The sequence below is a fragment of the Sturnira hondurensis genome, unplaced genomic scaffold, assembly GCF_014824575.4.
Source record: "Sturnira hondurensis isolate 20B ecotype Veracruz unplaced genomic scaffold, ASM1482457v3 Scaffold0024400, whole genome shotgun sequence".
Classification (NCBI taxonomy): Eukaryota; Metazoa; Chordata; class Mammalia; order Chiroptera; family Phyllostomidae; genus Sturnira; species Sturnira hondurensis.
Genome location: NW_028097031.1, coordinates 5,415,565 through 5,431,008, shown reverse-complemented (window position 1 = coordinate 5,431,008; position 15,444 = coordinate 5,415,565). Strand labels below are relative to the sequence as shown.

The 15,444-nt window shown below is 59.1% G+C and overlaps 1 protein-coding gene across 1 annotated transcript in view; it reads left to right on the top strand.

The window, feature by feature from the left end:
* The window catches only part of ANKRD55 (ankyrin repeat domain 55), a 39,424-nt gene extending 25,586 nt beyond the window's left edge, over positions 1-13,838 (top strand). Inside the window, exons 9-13 of the mRNA XM_037038536.1 lie at positions 188-372; positions 4,655-4,822; positions 7,026-7,693; positions 11,329-11,421; positions 13,174-13,838. Coding sequence (XP_036894431.1) covers positions 188-372; positions 4,655-4,822; positions 7,026-7,693; positions 11,329-11,421; positions 13,174-13,298 — 1,239 coding nt within the window. The 3' untranslated portion in view covers positions 13,299-13,838. The remainder of the gene's footprint in view (positions 1-187; positions 373-4,654; positions 4,823-7,025; positions 7,694-11,328; positions 11,422-13,173) is intronic.
* Positions 13,839-15,444: the final 1,606 nt, after the last annotated feature.

The following is a 15,444-nucleotide window of genomic DNA, read 5'->3' as shown; positions in this document are numbered from 1 at the left end:
AGGGAAGACGGCTGTGCTGCCGGGGCAGCGAGCGGACACAAGAGGGGCTCCACGGGAGGCAGGACGGGGCACGCGCCTTTGCGCGTGCTGGGGTCACGCGCCTTTGCGCGTGCTGGGGTCACGCTGCTCTGTGTCCCTCCCGCACGGGCTGGCGGCCCCTGACGCGCCTCCCCCACCTGTCTTCCAGAGCGGCAACCGGGCGCTGTGCACCCTCATCCTGAGCCACCGCCAGGGCCCGTCCATCGTCAACTGCGACGACGAGAGTGGCAAGACCTGCGTTCACCTGGCCGCCGCCGCAGGCTTCAGCGATGTCCTCGCCGAGCTGGCAAGGGTCCCCGAGTGCAACCTGCAGGCCCTGGACGTGGAGGACAGGTACCGAGGACGCGCAGATGTCCCCTCCACCGGGGGGCGTGGCTGTGGAGTCGCCCTGTGAGGCCCCAGCTTCATGCCAGCTGCTCACATGCGTGCATGCACACGTGTGCTCGCAGCAACATGGGCTGCCTCGTTTCCGCAGGGAAGGGCAGCCGCTGCCGTGAGGGGAGACGCCGGCACGGCACCGTGCTGTGAGACCCGCCGCGGTTTGCCACATGTTCTCCATTTTCTCAGGCTTTTGGCGGATCTGCTCCCTGCCCTGCGACCCTTCCGTCCTTGACCCCGTGTCTTGTTTTTCCTCATTCCTGAACCACGTCGTAAAGTCAGCGGTTCTGTTCTCCAGACAAGAGCACCGTAGAGGCTTTGTGTCCAGAACACGGTGGGACCCTGTTAGGGTGTTTGTTTTTGTTTTTTGAGTCGTTGAAGAGGCGTCGGCAGGGAAAAGGAAGCAGGGTCCAGAAAGGGAAGAGACTTAGCTCAGGGGCGATTAGCAACTAAGTGAGGCCTTGTGCCCCGCCTTCCAAACACGGGGTTCTCCACGGCACCGGCCCTGCATCCGCACTCACCTGCCAGAGCGCCTCACCTTTGCCCAGGTCGGGCACCCACTCAGTGGAAGTAGAGAAACAGAACAAAAACAGCACTGTGGAAAGTAAGATTAAGGCATCCACGTTATGTATGGTCTTTACCCTCCTTTATCGGAGTGCAGAGTTAGGCACTTACTGCTCGTCCTGGATTTAGAGGCCACAGGACACTCCCGGTGCCTGAAACCCTCGCACTGCAGGGAAGGCCCCAGGGCTGCACGTGGGTCTCGGGGGCTGGAGAGGGCGGGCACCGACCTCAGGCAGAAGGAAAGTTCCTGTCCCTGCAGCTGGGCTTCCATCAGGCAGGTGGCGGCCCCGTGCAGGTGACAGGACGCAGGGGCTTCAGTCCCAGGGGATGGAAGTGAGTGAGTGCCCTTTGAGGAGCAAGGCCAGAGAACAGCCGGCCGGCCTGCTCCAACACCCTTCCGGAACCAGCTCCTCACCGAGGAGTTCCCATTGGGTGCAGCCCCCGCTGAGTGGAGAAAATCTAGTTCCCCGTGGGCCCCGGGGGGAGGAAGTAAAACCAGGTGGGGGGTGTGCGAGGCGGGGCCAGGAGAGTTCAAGGCAAAGTGAAATCTCCCAGAGCCCTGTTCCTGCCCCAGCCACCTGCACGAATCCCGTCAGGTCTTGTTCCCCATTTTCCCCACCGGGCAGAGGCACCTTCTCCCCGAAACTGGTGAGCCCGTGCTCATGGGAACGGGATTTTCCAGCATATTGTTAGGCTGCTTTACGCAGTGCAGTGGCTGCGACTTCCCTCTCCTTCTCCTTCCTGGTGGAGAGAAAGTCTTTGTGGAAAGGGGAGGAAAATGAAGCGTTGACTTAAAAAAATAAAAGAGGATGGAGAACAACAAGGGGAACAAGTCCGCCTGGGTGTTAAAATACGTCACACATTGACGCTACTTAGAACAAGGGGTTGCTAGCCTGTGGTTGATGGTGCAGAACCCGTGACCCAGAAGTGGCCTGTGACGTTTCAACACCCCAGATCTCACCGGTCTCCGAGGTAGCACCGCCCTTCAGTGCCCAGCTCATTCGTCCCAGGAAGGACGGTCTTTCACTGAGTTCCCCCTGTGCGTCTCTGGGGCTCTCCAGGGAGCGTGGGCTTGCTCCGCAGAGCTCTCCTTGGCTTCGGACCCTCTGGCAACCCCGCGTTCCTGCACCCACAACGCCCCCCCCGCCCCCGCCCCGGCCATCCCTGCTGCTCCTCTCTCTATGCACCTCTCCTGAATCACGAGCCCTGCCCTCCACCGCTCACTGTGGGAGCTGAGGCCAGGCCCTGGGACGGGAGGCAGCCAGATCTGCGGGGGCTCGGGGGCCTGGAGCACCAAGGGCTGGGAGGAGGGGCAGCGAGCTGGCCTGGAGGTGGCAGGTCGCCCCCAAGGCTGTGCGCCTGTCAGGGAGGTATCGTCTCTGTGCTCCCTTGCCTCTCTGCAAACCGAGGGGCTGTGCCGGGCAGGGCTGAAGCACAGGGCCAAGGGGTGGCCTCCCAGGCCCTCCCATCCCTCCCCAGGACAGCTCTTCCCGGAGGGACTGACTGGAAGCCTAGCTGCTCTCTTCATGGGAACCCCACTCACAGGAAGGTCCCCTTCCCCATGCCCCCCTCACCCTTCTACGGCCCCACTGCCAAGAGAGCCACACGGACGCCCCCACCCTGACAGCCCAGCAGCCCCACCAAGGAAGCACAGTTGTGGTTGGCTCCGCTCCCAGGGCCAGAGCCCCTGCTGCGCCCCCCCCGCCGCTGCACCCCACAGCTGGGTCCGTCCCCTTCGCTCCAGGCCACCCCTCAGTCCGGGCCCGGCTCTGGAAATGCAGACACAGCTTCCCTGGTCTGTCCCGCGCCTCCTGCCCTGTGGTCAAACATAAAGCCAACCACTGTCTGTCCTAGGGGAACGAGGGGGAGACAGCAAACCCGAACCCAGGCCAGGGTCTGGTGCGTGACCCCACCACACCGACAGGTGTGACGGCCAGTGCTGGGGACCCGGGCCCTTTGCCTGGGAGCCAGCGTGGTCGCACCCTCCCTGCACACGCAAACCCTCATACAGAGTTTCTAATCCAAATATATACAGAAGAAAACTTTGATTTTTAAAAAATTTACAGTCCGATTCACCCTTTTGGTGTACAGCTACATGATTTCAGCATGCTCACGATTTCCTGTAACCGCCACAGACAAGATTCAGAAGGAGCCATCCATTCCGGCATCAGCTCACCTCATATTTTCATAGCCGCCCCCCCCGACTCTCCTCCCCGCCCCATCAGCTCCCTGACTCTCTGCCCTGGCCCCGATCAGCTCTCCTCTCAGAGGCCTGCCTTCTCCAGAGGCCGCGTCTGTGGGCCACACAGTGTGGAACCACGGGAGACAGCCTTCTCTCACTGAGCAGGCCGCGCCTGGGTTGCATTGGTGTGGCCCCTGTAGCTGAGGCCGCCCCTCCGTGCTGAATCCGCTCCGCTGGGCGCAGAACTGCTGTCTGTTGGCGCAGTTACCTGGCATTTGGGGCGATTATGACTCGACCACCAACGTTCAGCCCAGGTGTGTGCACGTGAGCTCTCGGTTCTCGAGCCGAGCAGCACCCAGGTGTGAGACTGCTGTTCACACAGCGAGTGCGTGTTTACGGCGCAGAAGGAACCACACGCCGTGTCCCAGATGGCCGTCACCATTCCGGGTCCCACCGGCAGCACGCTGACGCCCGGGGGTCACCAGGGCTCCTGGGCTTTTCTTTTTGGAGGTTGGCCATTTCGAGGGCTGCATGCTGGCGTTTCTCTGTGGTTTTAATTTGCGTCTCCCCGGGGACCGACGGTGCGGAACACCTTCTCGAGAGCTGATCTACCGTTCATGTATCGTCTTTGACGAAGTGTCTGTTCTGGGCTCCTGTATTTCCTTACTCAGCTTTGAAAGATTTTGCATGTTCTGAATATAAGCCCCTATTGGGTATGCGATTTGCAAATATTTTCTCCTAGTCTGTGGCTTTTTCTTTTCATTTTACTAAAACAGTACTGGCTTTACATTTTAATAAATGTTTAAATACTGATGAGTATTTATCTCCTGGCTGATGAAGGACTTTCTAAGCACCAACTTGTGAAAGAAACAATAATGAAGAGGTAATTTTTAAAAATTTATGGAAGATCGCTAAAACTTAAAAGTCAAGTAATGAACTGGAGAAAATGTTTGCATAAGGACATCTTATGAGAGACCGATACATGCAATACGCAGAGAAGCCTCATAAACTGGAAAGAAAAACTAGCACACACGGCAAAGGGCACTGAGTCATTTCAGTGAGGAAACTCAGATGGCAACTGAACACACATTTCAGAAGTTCAGCTCACTGCTGAGTGAGTAAACCCCAAAGACAACCCCAGCGAAGCGTCTCTCAGCCACCAGCCCTGCCAAGGTGTCCGGGCCAGGCTGACACTTAGCACCGGGAGGAGCCGGGCCGGGAGGGGGGTAAGTCGGGTCAGTCTTCTTGGAAGGCATTTCGGCATGAAGTACAAAGAGCCTTAAAACGGGTCCCACTCTTGGACCCACACCTTCCTCTTCCAGGAGATGCGCAGAAAGGCCGGCAAAGGCGGAAGGCACTAGACTCCCGCCCGTGCCCCGTCTCCCCGCACTCAGACAGCCCTGCTGGCCCACACTCAGCAGCAACCCGCCTCTCCTGCGCCCAGCAGGGCCCGTGCTCACACGCTTGTGTTCTCTCCCGCCCGGTCCCCAGGACACCCCTGCACTGGGCGGCGGCAGCTGGGAAGGAGGCGTGCGTGCAGGCCCTGCTGGACCTGGGTGTGGACAGCAGCCTGCGAGACGTTCATGACAGCACAGCCCTGGCCTACGCGCTCCGCGGCCGCCACCTGGCCTGCGCCCAGCTCCTCTCCCGAGACAGCAGGTAAGTGTGGCGGGGGACACGCGTTCCCTCTTCCCCACCCCCCTACCCTGCATCGGAGGGAACTTGCCAGTTCACCAGCTCTGTCGGGGTCAGCCCAGCGAGACCCTGACGGCTGCCTTTGCCACCCTCTGCACACAGTGACGTGCCCTTGACTGTGGAGCCAAACGATGGCAGTGAATCCGTCCTCCTGCCATTCGAGGGACTTCAGCCTCCTGGTTCCCTTCACTCCTGTCTCTTCCCCTCAGCGAGTGGTCTTGCCTCCTCCCTGTTGGCACACGGGTCCTCACACGTTGTGTTCGTGGGCCCTTCACGCTCGCAAACACAGCGGGAGACCCCAGAGAGCTCTTGATCATGCGACTTAACACAGGCACATCAGCCATTAAAACCGAGAACGTTTTCAGTGTAATAGTTATTAGATGTCCATTTAAAGTAATAATGAGCCCTTTATATTTCCATGTTAACATAAATACCATACTCTTGGTTGAAACAACGTGTTGCACAAAACACAAAAATATTGCAACAGGAAGAGCCTTACTGTCCGACGTCGGTTTACAGACTTCTCTGACATCGGAACAGAAGTTTAGCAGAATTCAGCAGGACTCTGCAGCCCCCGAGTTCACTCTGGTATGGCCGTTGTTCCGACCGGCGCATGTAAGAGTCGCCCAGCCTCACGGAAACACGCAGCTGGACAAGGAATGATTCAGTCGCCTTTGTAGGTGACCACAGACACTGGGATGCCACACTGAAGCTTGGCCAGCAGCCGTCTGCAGGGTGGACTCCCCCCTGTGAGTGTGCGTTTTCTGTGACATTCAAGTCCATTTGTCCACACGTATGGTGTTGCAGCATCTTGCGTTGGTCATTTGGAAGATATCGGCCTGCTTTGTGACGAGTGTCTTCCAGATGTCACCTGGCTTTGCTGAGAAAATGACAGGGCCTGTGCAGCCAGCCCGTGGACACCACTGCCCTGATGGGGGCGCAGTCGCCGTGTCTCGCCCTGTGTCTCTGCTGTGTCCCTGCTGCGACAGCAGCGCAGGGAGGAAGACTGTCGCTCTCGGTGTCATCAGGAATGCCATGCGCCCCATGAGCCCCCTGAAGGCAGGTCCCAGCATCTCACTCTCCAGAGCAGGGTGGCCGTCTGCCTCTAGGGCCGCACCGCGGTCTGGCCACATCCTTCACTCAGGCCTCAGAAAGCAGTAGGTCGCCTGAGGCCTTGGAAGAACCGAAGTTTCCGAGGGGCGAACGCAGAGCGGTGCCCCAGGGAAGCCCTGCGTGTCATCCACTGCCGACCTTTCCCCCCTGCCGTTCCTGCGTCTCACTTCCCTTCCTCCCCTCTCTGGCCCTCAGCTTCCTCTTCTGTGGCTGACGCCCACGGCAGCTTCTCTCCTCCGTCTCCTTGAGCACAGTTTTCACGGAGTGATTTCAGTAGGAAACAGAACTGGAAGGGGCTCAGAAAGTACACAGGCAACACAAGGTGGGCAGGCTTCCTGAGGGGAAGGGTCAGGGCCCTGCCCCAGCCCTCCGGGGGCCCTGGGGCTGTCAGAGGGGCTGAGACCAGGGCCGCCTCGGGGCTCCTGACTCTGCACAGCTGTGCTCACCCTTGGCCTTTGCCTCTGGCTGAGAACCTGCGAACTCACCCTGCACCTGCCTATTTTTGAGAAGGGAGAGCAGGGTGCTGCCGGCTGTTCTCAGTGGTGAAGATGGACCACCTGGGGCAAGTCTGAAAGGACAGCCTCTGAGCCAGGGGGGCCCGAGCCGGGACCCACTCTAACTGGGAGGGACGGGCTGTGTCCAGAAAGCTCTTCTGTGGAAACCAGCAAGTTCCAGCCACCTCACGACACGTAAACTGGTCCCTGAAATCCTGTAGCACTGAAAAATACAGGACATCCTTTGCCGATCTGACAAGGAAGTCGGTGTGAATTTGGTTCGTTCACACTGGATGGCTATTGTGTTGGTTGTTGTCATTTTTAAAATTTGCCAGTCTGAGGGAAGAGCGGTCAGTGCCCCTGACTGAAACAGCTGGTAGCGTGTATCTGAAAACTCGCGGTGCACAGGTTGGAGGTCACTGGTCTAGAAGGGGGTCGTGAGTCCTGGTGTGTCACTCTGACCTGAGAGGGCTGCGCCCAGGGGCGGGACTGGACGGAGGATTCGGTTGGGGGTGTTGCCTGCACTTGCTGACCTCGCCTCTGTCCTCGGCATTTCACAGAGCGGAGCCTGCTCGCCCCCTTCCTCCCCAGCCCGGCAGAACCCAGAAGAAGGAGGGGCGGTTCGGCATGCTCAACCAGATCTTCGGCAAAGGCAAGAAGGAAGAGCAGAGGGCCTCTCCCGAGGGTGGCTGCCAGGACGCCCTCAGCGGGGAGCCCCCCTCGGAAGTCGATGACATCATCACCACCTTTGACAGCGTCCTGGGTACCAACTGCCAGGAGCAGCCTGGGGACCAGAGGCCCATGGTCGGCTTTAAAAAGAGGACCCCCGAGGATTCAAAATATCTCTGGCCAGAGAAGAGGCCCCTCGCCCATCAGGGGCTTCCACCAATCAGAACGCAGAGCCTCCCGCCCATCACCGCAGGCAACAGCTTCCCCACGGCCTGCTCTGGGGCCCCCTCCAATACCTGCCTGAGCCCTGGCCCCGGCCCTGGCCCCGGCCCCCAGCACACAGGCCCACCATCTCAGAAAAGCTGGAGCGAACAGGACTTACTGCACAGCATACCGGGTGGCCAGGTGCTTCGGAGTGACCCCTGGTGCGGCGATCCCCGCCAGGGGCTTGGCCACGTGTGGCCAGTGTCCACGGCCGACAGGCTGCGGTGCGGCAGACCCAGGCCGCAGGGTGCCCTGGGGCCTCCACACCTCCCTCACCTGCACTGCCCATCAGCAGGTAAAGTGCAGCCTTCCTCCGTCCTCAGTCCTGGCAGCCTCTCCAGAGACAGGGGTCCCATCTGGGGAGGGGCTGGGTGACAGCCTCCGGGAGGGCCAGGCCAGGAAAAGTTGGCGGTGGGTGTTTTTCTGCGTTTCTTTGTTTCTGATGCTCCCTTGAGGACAGGTTTGCTGCCTTGAGAGAGGAAGGGAAGGAGACAGAGAGGGAGAGAGGCATGACGTGAGAGAGACCCATCCTCGTCGCACCCCGATGGGGGATCGAACCCGCTACCTTTGGGTGTGCGGGACGATGCTCCATCTCTGGGGCCACCTGGCCAGGGAAGTGCCTCTTTCCTCCTTGAGCCCCTGGATTCAGGTGCCCTGAGTGAGAGCAGGTGTCGTCTGGCCTCTCCCAGCGTTTTGAGTGTTGATCACTGGCAGCCATTCTGGGCCACTGAGTCCCCAGAGCCCTCGGCCTACACATGAGCCTTCAGGGACACGGACTTGCTCACTGACCGCGCCCTGACTCAGCTGGTTCTCTTTCAGGCTGAGGGGTGAGATTGTGTGGTGCTTTCAGGGCAAGGGCTAGGTCACGCGCTCCTTCACTGAATGGCTATTTAGCATCTGTCACCCTCATTTATCAAGAGGCAGCGTCGCTGTGGCCCAGGGCTCTGAGCCACACTGTCTGGGTCGGCCACTCACACGCTGTCACTTAATTTCTCTGAGCCTTCGCTTCCTCATCCGGGAAAGCTGGAGAAAACGCCGCCTGACTGGTCAGGGATGGGCTGCCGTTGGGGTCAGAGCTGCAGTGCGTCGAGTCGGTAGAGCAGGGACTTGAACACCGTGCTAGACACACACCCTGGTTTGTGGTTTCGTCTTGTCCTTCAGAGAGGGGGGAGGGGGCCAAAGAGAGGGAGGCACAGGGTCGGGGGAGGGAGCAACACCCATCAGTGGCCCCTGGCTTTCCCCCAACTGGAGACGGCCCGCAGGCCAGTGCCTGACCAGGAATCGTTTTTAATCACACCAGGCCCTGGGCCTTAGGGACCCGGCACGTGCTCCCTGTGTTAAGCTGATGAAATGTGAGCGTTCCCTGCCTGTTGCCCCAGCGTCTCAGGGTCTCAGGAACCCCACTTTCTACCCTGCCTTGCCGGCTGCTGCCGGTGCTTTGGGCCAAGTGCCAGGAGACCCAGGTAGAGAGTAGGAGCTTGCAGTGGCAGCCCCGCCCTGCCCTGCAGTGGCTCCTTCTCCTCCCAGCCCCTTCCCCAGGGCCCCCACTCTGCAGCCCTGGCTCCCAGGAGCCTCTAGGCTGCGGCAGGACCACCCCTTCGCCTCTCCCCCCAGCCTAGTGGGGTTGGCTTCTGTCTGGGTCGCCTTTTGGCCTGATGCTGCGTTTGGCTGCTCGGCTTTCCCTTGGCCGGTGTAACGGACGTTTCGTTTGAAATTCCCTCCATTTCAAAGACCTAGGGAGACCTCAGTTTTCCTGGACCAAGACTGATGGATAAAGCAAGACGCACCATGTCTCCGGGCCACTGTTCCTCCCCTCGGATGCAACGCTGGGACCCTTAGGTTCGTTCCATGGGGCCTTTTCTAGCTGCAATTCACCTGGCCCAGAAAAGCAAACCCAAGGCACTCCGAGCCTTGCAGCCTCTCAGTGACGCGTTCGGAGCCTGACCGTGGACCTGCTGGACAGGGAGGCAGCCCGGGGGCACGCACAGCTCTCCCTGAACCCCAGGTGCCGTTTGCCAGCAGCCTCCCCACGACCGACAGCGCAGTGCGGTCTTCTCAGAAAGTGTGCTGTCCTCCCCAGACCCGGAGGTTTCCTGCCCGTGGGTTTTAGCTCCGTGGGTATCTTAATCCAATTCTCAGCGCTCTTTTCGGGACTGCCCAGGTGTCAGCACTCCAGTTTTCTTGTCAGGGTCAGTCTTTGTGCGTCTGAGCTCCCGCACTTGACGTGCGAGCCAAACAAAGCAGTTGGTCGGCTGCTAGAAGCCCTCGCACGGCAGCACCAGCTCAGACTTGGACGGAACGTGGGGTTTTCCCGCACGGCAGCAGTAACGCCGCTGCTGCCTTTGAGCTCCTTGCGTGGACGCCCTGCACTTGCTCCAGGGCCCAGAGCATGAGTTGTAATAGTCAGTGCGCCCGACCAGGAGAGACTCGGGTGAGGCCCTCGCCCCCTGCGGCCATTGGAGACTGTCCGCTTCTTCCATTGCCAGCAGCTTCTGGAGACAGTGGAACGGAAGCTCCCAGCCTGGTTACTCACGGGCCTTCACAAGGAAAGGAAGGGTGCGCTGGGCCCCCTCCTTGCTCACGAGACAGCTTCTTTCTCCAGAATTTTTCCGACCATCCCAGCAACGATGCACCCTCCACCCCGTGTAGGGAGAAGACACATTTTTTTCATCTTCACCAGTAACTTGACTCAGTTGGATATATTTTGAGTATGTCGGCTCTCTCCCCCTACTGGCTTCCAGTGGGTGGAGGCCAGGGTGCCGCTCCACACCTTCCAACGCGTGAGACGGCCCCACAGCAAGGAGTCACTTGGCCAAAATGTCAGCAGTGACCAAGGAACTTCACAAACCACTTTAGACATGTTCAGTCTGTCCCAGCGCCTTCTCCACACACTGCACAAATCCGCAGTGACTGCTGGTGTTGATTGAGAGGCGACCCTGCACCCTTGACACTGTCTGTGTGTTTGGCCCCCCATTTCATCTCTGTGACAACTGGAAGAGACAGAGACACACAGTGGTTGTCAACCTTTTACATACGAGGAGTTGAGGGTTCGAGGGGCCACGTCCTTCGCCTGAGCTGGGGACTGAGCTGAACCTGCCCGACCCCGGAGCCTGAGCTCCCGGGCCCACCCCTGCCCAGTCAGCTGTTACAATGGGCCTCAGTCACTCACACGTTCCCTTTCGTTTTCCGGTAAAATCTGTAGTGTGTTGCTGAACCGGTCACAGCTGACCCTCCAGGAGAAGGGTCAGTGCCCGCTCACTTCCGTGGTATAAATACATCCGCCCTGGCCATGGTCCCGGCCCCAAGGTGATGGCTACCAGCTCTCAAAGTCCCTGACAACCTGGCCATTGGCTCCCGGAGCTGGTGCCTGTGGCCTGAGCACCACATTGTGCTGAATCTGTGCTGGACAACAGCCGTCCCCTGGGACTGGCACCCGCCTGCACCCGCTGGGGCGGCGACTCTCAGTCCCAGCTGTCCGGCCCCAGAGGTGCCTGCTTCACTGACCTGGGTGGTGGCATGTCCTTGACCCCTCGGGTAGTTCCCGTGTCCAGCCAGGGCTGAGACGCCCTGTGCCTGAAGAACATGTCCCGCCCGGCACCCACTCATTCACTGCAGATTTGATGCGATACGTTATGACCTATTCTAGTTTCCAAACTTGTAAGTTTTGTAGTATGGGTGGCCCACTGTGCTTGGTTTTAAAATTTTACTTAAACTAGTTCATTCCGAAGTGCCTTTTGATACCTTTTCCTTTTATGTAAACAGCGATGGGCATAGAGTAGGAATCCGGTCAAGTGCAGGTTTTATGCTGCTGTCGTCAGCACCTTAGGTGGGGTGGTCTCCAGTGACCGGCGTGGTTCTCGTGCCCCCCGTGTTTTCTAATGTGCACTTGGTTGACTCTTAAATGATTGATGCAAATGTGTTTGTCCCCAGGACAACATTTTCAGCACCTGTCCCCAAACAGAACCAAAATCAGGGACCTCCCTCTCAGCCGGAACAGCCTGGCCCCCCTGCCCGACCACAAAGGTGAGTACCGTCCGTCTGCTTCAGCGTCCCGGGCCGGTGTTGGCATGTCTGGGCACGGGTGTCCTTTCAGTTTACTTTCGCTTTTCAAGTGGATTCGTGCCAGTACCTCTAAGTCACAGGACGACAGGACGGAGACGGTCCTTACAGCTTCGTCCAGCTTGGTGGTGCTTGTTTTTTTTAAAGAAAAACAAACAAGCAAAAAGCTACTCTTTCCCGTGAGGGGTGTTTCCGTTTGGACTGTACAAACAGTGTGTCATGTACTAGTTCCTGCGCATAGAAGGTGCTTTAAAACCTGGTTGGCCCCTTGGCATGGGTGTGTTTGCCTCGTCGGGCGGCAGAAGGCTCTGTCCCCTTTGCGTCCACAGGCAGGTGAGTTGCTCCGCAGAGAAGAGGAGTCGGGCAGGTGGTGCCCCTCGGTGGTACTTCTGGCAGCAACGATTTCTGTTACATTTTGTACAAAAATGTCACACAATGTAAAACATCAGTGGATTCTATCCAGCTGGTGATCTTCACGAGTGAGCCTTTGCAAGCATTAGCCGGGGTGCCTGTTGCTGAGCAGAGTCTGGGCCGACACCCCGACGCTCCGTCCTCGGGGCAGGGCCTCTTCCCGCTCTCACCTCGCAGAGGAGGAAACTGGGATCAGAGGGGCCGCTCAACTCACAGAGTCGATGGTGAAGCCGGGAGCACCACTCCGGATGCCGAGTCAGCCGCCTCTGAGACAGGCGAGCTTCCTGGACCCCATTGTTCTTCTTCCTCCCTGTCCCAGCCCAGCCACAGGGCACCACGTGTGCCCAGGCCCGCGTGCACACGCTCACACACATGCACACACACCTTCCACGCCTCTTGACTGCAGCTGTTAGGGGACGTGGGAGCTGCCCGACACCAGACACCTGGCAGCTGTCCGTCCACCAGAGCGGGCGCCCAGTGTGCCTGCCCCACCCCAGCCTGCGCTCTCCGGGTGGCGCCAGTGAGCCGGAGTGTCTCGGGGGGACCCTCTGTTTTTGCAGAGAAGGAAAGGGGAACGTGGAAGGACAGTCCGCTGTCACCAAGAGCCGCAGCAGCCCAGGCCTCGGCCCTCTGCCCTTCGGGGGCTGTGCAGAGAGTCCCTGGCGGTTGGAAGCAGCCGCTGATGCAGGTGGAGCCCAGTCCCATCTTTAAGCAGAAACGAGGCTCAGGTGTTGCAACAAAGACAGCCACTCACCTGCCTGGAGCGCTGGCGGGGGCTCACCGAGGCCCAGCACGGGGATGGTCTTTGGCAGGCCCAGGGGCTCTGCTTCTCACAGCTAAATTTGAGGAGAGAAGGGGAGAAAGATTTTCGATCAGCTCCATGAGGAAGAGAATGGAAGGAAGGTAGGCAGTGCTGTTCTTGAAAGAGACTCGGGAACCTTCGACTTGGCGTAAAAGCAGAGCCCGCAGGCCTCAGGGCTGGTGGAGAGCTGGTGCTGGCTGGCTGTCCACGCCCCCGCCCGGCCCAGCGAGCTCTGCCCGGCCGCACGGCCCACGGCACGGCAGCCGCACTTGGGCCTGACCTGTGTGCATGCGTACTTGACATCACTGGCGTGGTGAGCCCACATGCACACACGCACGCGCACACGCACACACGCAGCCCTCTCCTGCAGCCCAGCCCCCACGCCACCCGCTCCTTAGACTTGCCTTCACTCGTGGAGGAAGAGCCCGCTTCTCCCATCACCGCTCCTCACAGGACCCCAGTGGAGCCACCTCTGAAAATGTCTCCTCCTGTCTCCTCCCCAGTTCTGTCCAGAGGGCCTCTCCGAGTGAGCCGGGTGCTTCCCGCCATTCCGAGCCACCGGGGTGTGAGCCCAGCAGCCCCAGAGAGTGACCACGCTGCCACCACCCCCACCTCGGATGGAGACTGAGCGTGGGCTGCGGCCTGCCGGCACGGACTGCATACACTTTCCCTGGTCCCAGGAGCAGTGACCTCTGGCTTGTAAGGGCAGAGGCTAGCTTCGCGGACTGCTCCCAGTGAGCCATTCAGTTTTGTAGCTCTGAATTCTTTATTCCGAATAATGGTGTTGTCGAGAGCGTTCTTATGTAAGCACTCAGAGCCTCTGACTGTGCCTTTATTGTAAGCCTGCGCGTCTCTGGACCTCACCACGCCCACACGAAAGGCCAGGCTCTGCACGGTGGGGCTCCAGGCTGCATCTGCCTCACTGTGTAGCGTGGGCTGCGGTTCATTAGGGATAAGTCCACGTTTTGTCGTTCGGAGCCTGCTTTGCTGAGTAACAAACAGAACAGCACATTCTGCAACTGTTCTTTGTATTTATTGTAATTCTACCTTGTCGTGATGAAACTTCGTTAAAATTAAAGTAGTAAATTCCTTACCCAGTCACAGTTTGTGACTTTTAAATGTATGGTCTTGGGCAAAACATTTCCTCGCCCTGTTCACCCCTGGCTGCAGCCCAGGTCTCGGGGTGTTTCTGGGTCTCCTTTGTTACTCGGTGATCTCCACGTTGGGGTGTTGTCAACTGACTGGCTGTCTCCATGCAGAGGAGATGATGTGAGCTGGGCCAGTGTGCGTCTCGGCCCCACGGTGTGGTGTGGATGTTCCTCACACATTCCTCACATACTCCCTGCATTTAACCACTTGTTTCTCTGTCACCGAATGCCGGTGTGAGCCTGCTCACAGAGCTCCCGGGGTTGTGACTTGGTGAGGTTTGATGCTGACTGCAGATCTTCCTGCTCGGACGTCTGTGTGCTGTCTGCACTGATCTGAAGGTCAAGGCTGAGCTGCGGGAGGTCAGAGTCTCTCCCTGGTTTTGAGCCAGCGTGTTGCTCTGTGCACACCTCGCCAAGTGCAATGCTCGCTGTTGTATGTCCGCACACTTGGTTGGTTCAGGGCGCTTGCCTCGACAGCAGCCCCTGGCTTTGCCCTCTGGAAATCTGTGCAGTGCCTGGCACACAGTAGGCACCTGTTTCTCAGGTTTCAGGAAGGAATGAAGGGAGAGGAGTAGGAGGGCTGGAGTTGGCCAGGTGGAGAGATGGGGAAGTGATCCCAAGAGGTTATTGCACGCAGCCTCATTGGTGCTGAATGAGGGAGCAGGAGAGGGGCGCCTGGGGCTCAGCCTCCCAGCCAGGCAGCTGCTGAGTGGGCAAGTCCTGGTGCCACAGAAGAGCGCTGGGGACAGGTTCTGACCCCACGTGTGAAGACTCCCTCTTCGTATCGGTGAGTCGTTGCCTGCGTCACCTGGCTGCCTCTGAACCTGCCCCTCCATGCGGTCGCCTGCTCTCCACAGCCCAGAGTGTCCGGGTGGGCACCACTGAGAAATGGCCCCCAAGCCTCATCAGCTGGCACACTTGTCTTTTCGTCCACCACCCACGCCCCACACCAGGCGGCAGGTGGCTGACTGGTCTCCACTTTGCCAGGCGCCTCCTTGGTGCCCAGCGCGTGGGAAACAGGAGGTGAGCCTCGTCACCACCTCTCAGATTTCGTTTGCCAAACGGAGTTGTGTAGCCACACCTCACTTCAGAGGGGTAGAGAAATGTGGTCCTCCTGCTGTCAGGGGGAGGGGGGACGGGAGGGGCGTGACCGATCCGGAAAGTCGCCACTCTACCCGAAACTTGGGCCCCTAGTGAGCGTTTAGTGGCACTGGCTTGCCCCTGCCAAGTGGAGGAGAGCTGGGAGGTCAGAGCACCTGGGAAGGGGACGGGAAGGGGGAGAAAAGAAAAGAGCAGAAAAGGAGGAAAGCCCCGGGTGCAGTCGCGCACAAAGCCACCTCACTCAGCAGGGCACCCCAATCCACACACTTAGAATCGTCTTGCTCTGGGCCCCGGAGGGAAGGAGCCTTTCCCTCCAGGCTCCTTCCAGAACCTTCCTTAGCTGTGAAGAAGTGGCGCCCGCCTGCCCCCACCTCTGTGAGTAGAGCGGCTGTCCTCTGGCCACCAGGGTGCCCTGCTGGTTCGGGGCGAGTCCGTTCTGGGCCAGGATTTTACTGACCGAATTGGAGGTTAGGTATTCCCAATGTGCACACAACTTTTAAAAATCTATTTTCTTAGGAAATGATT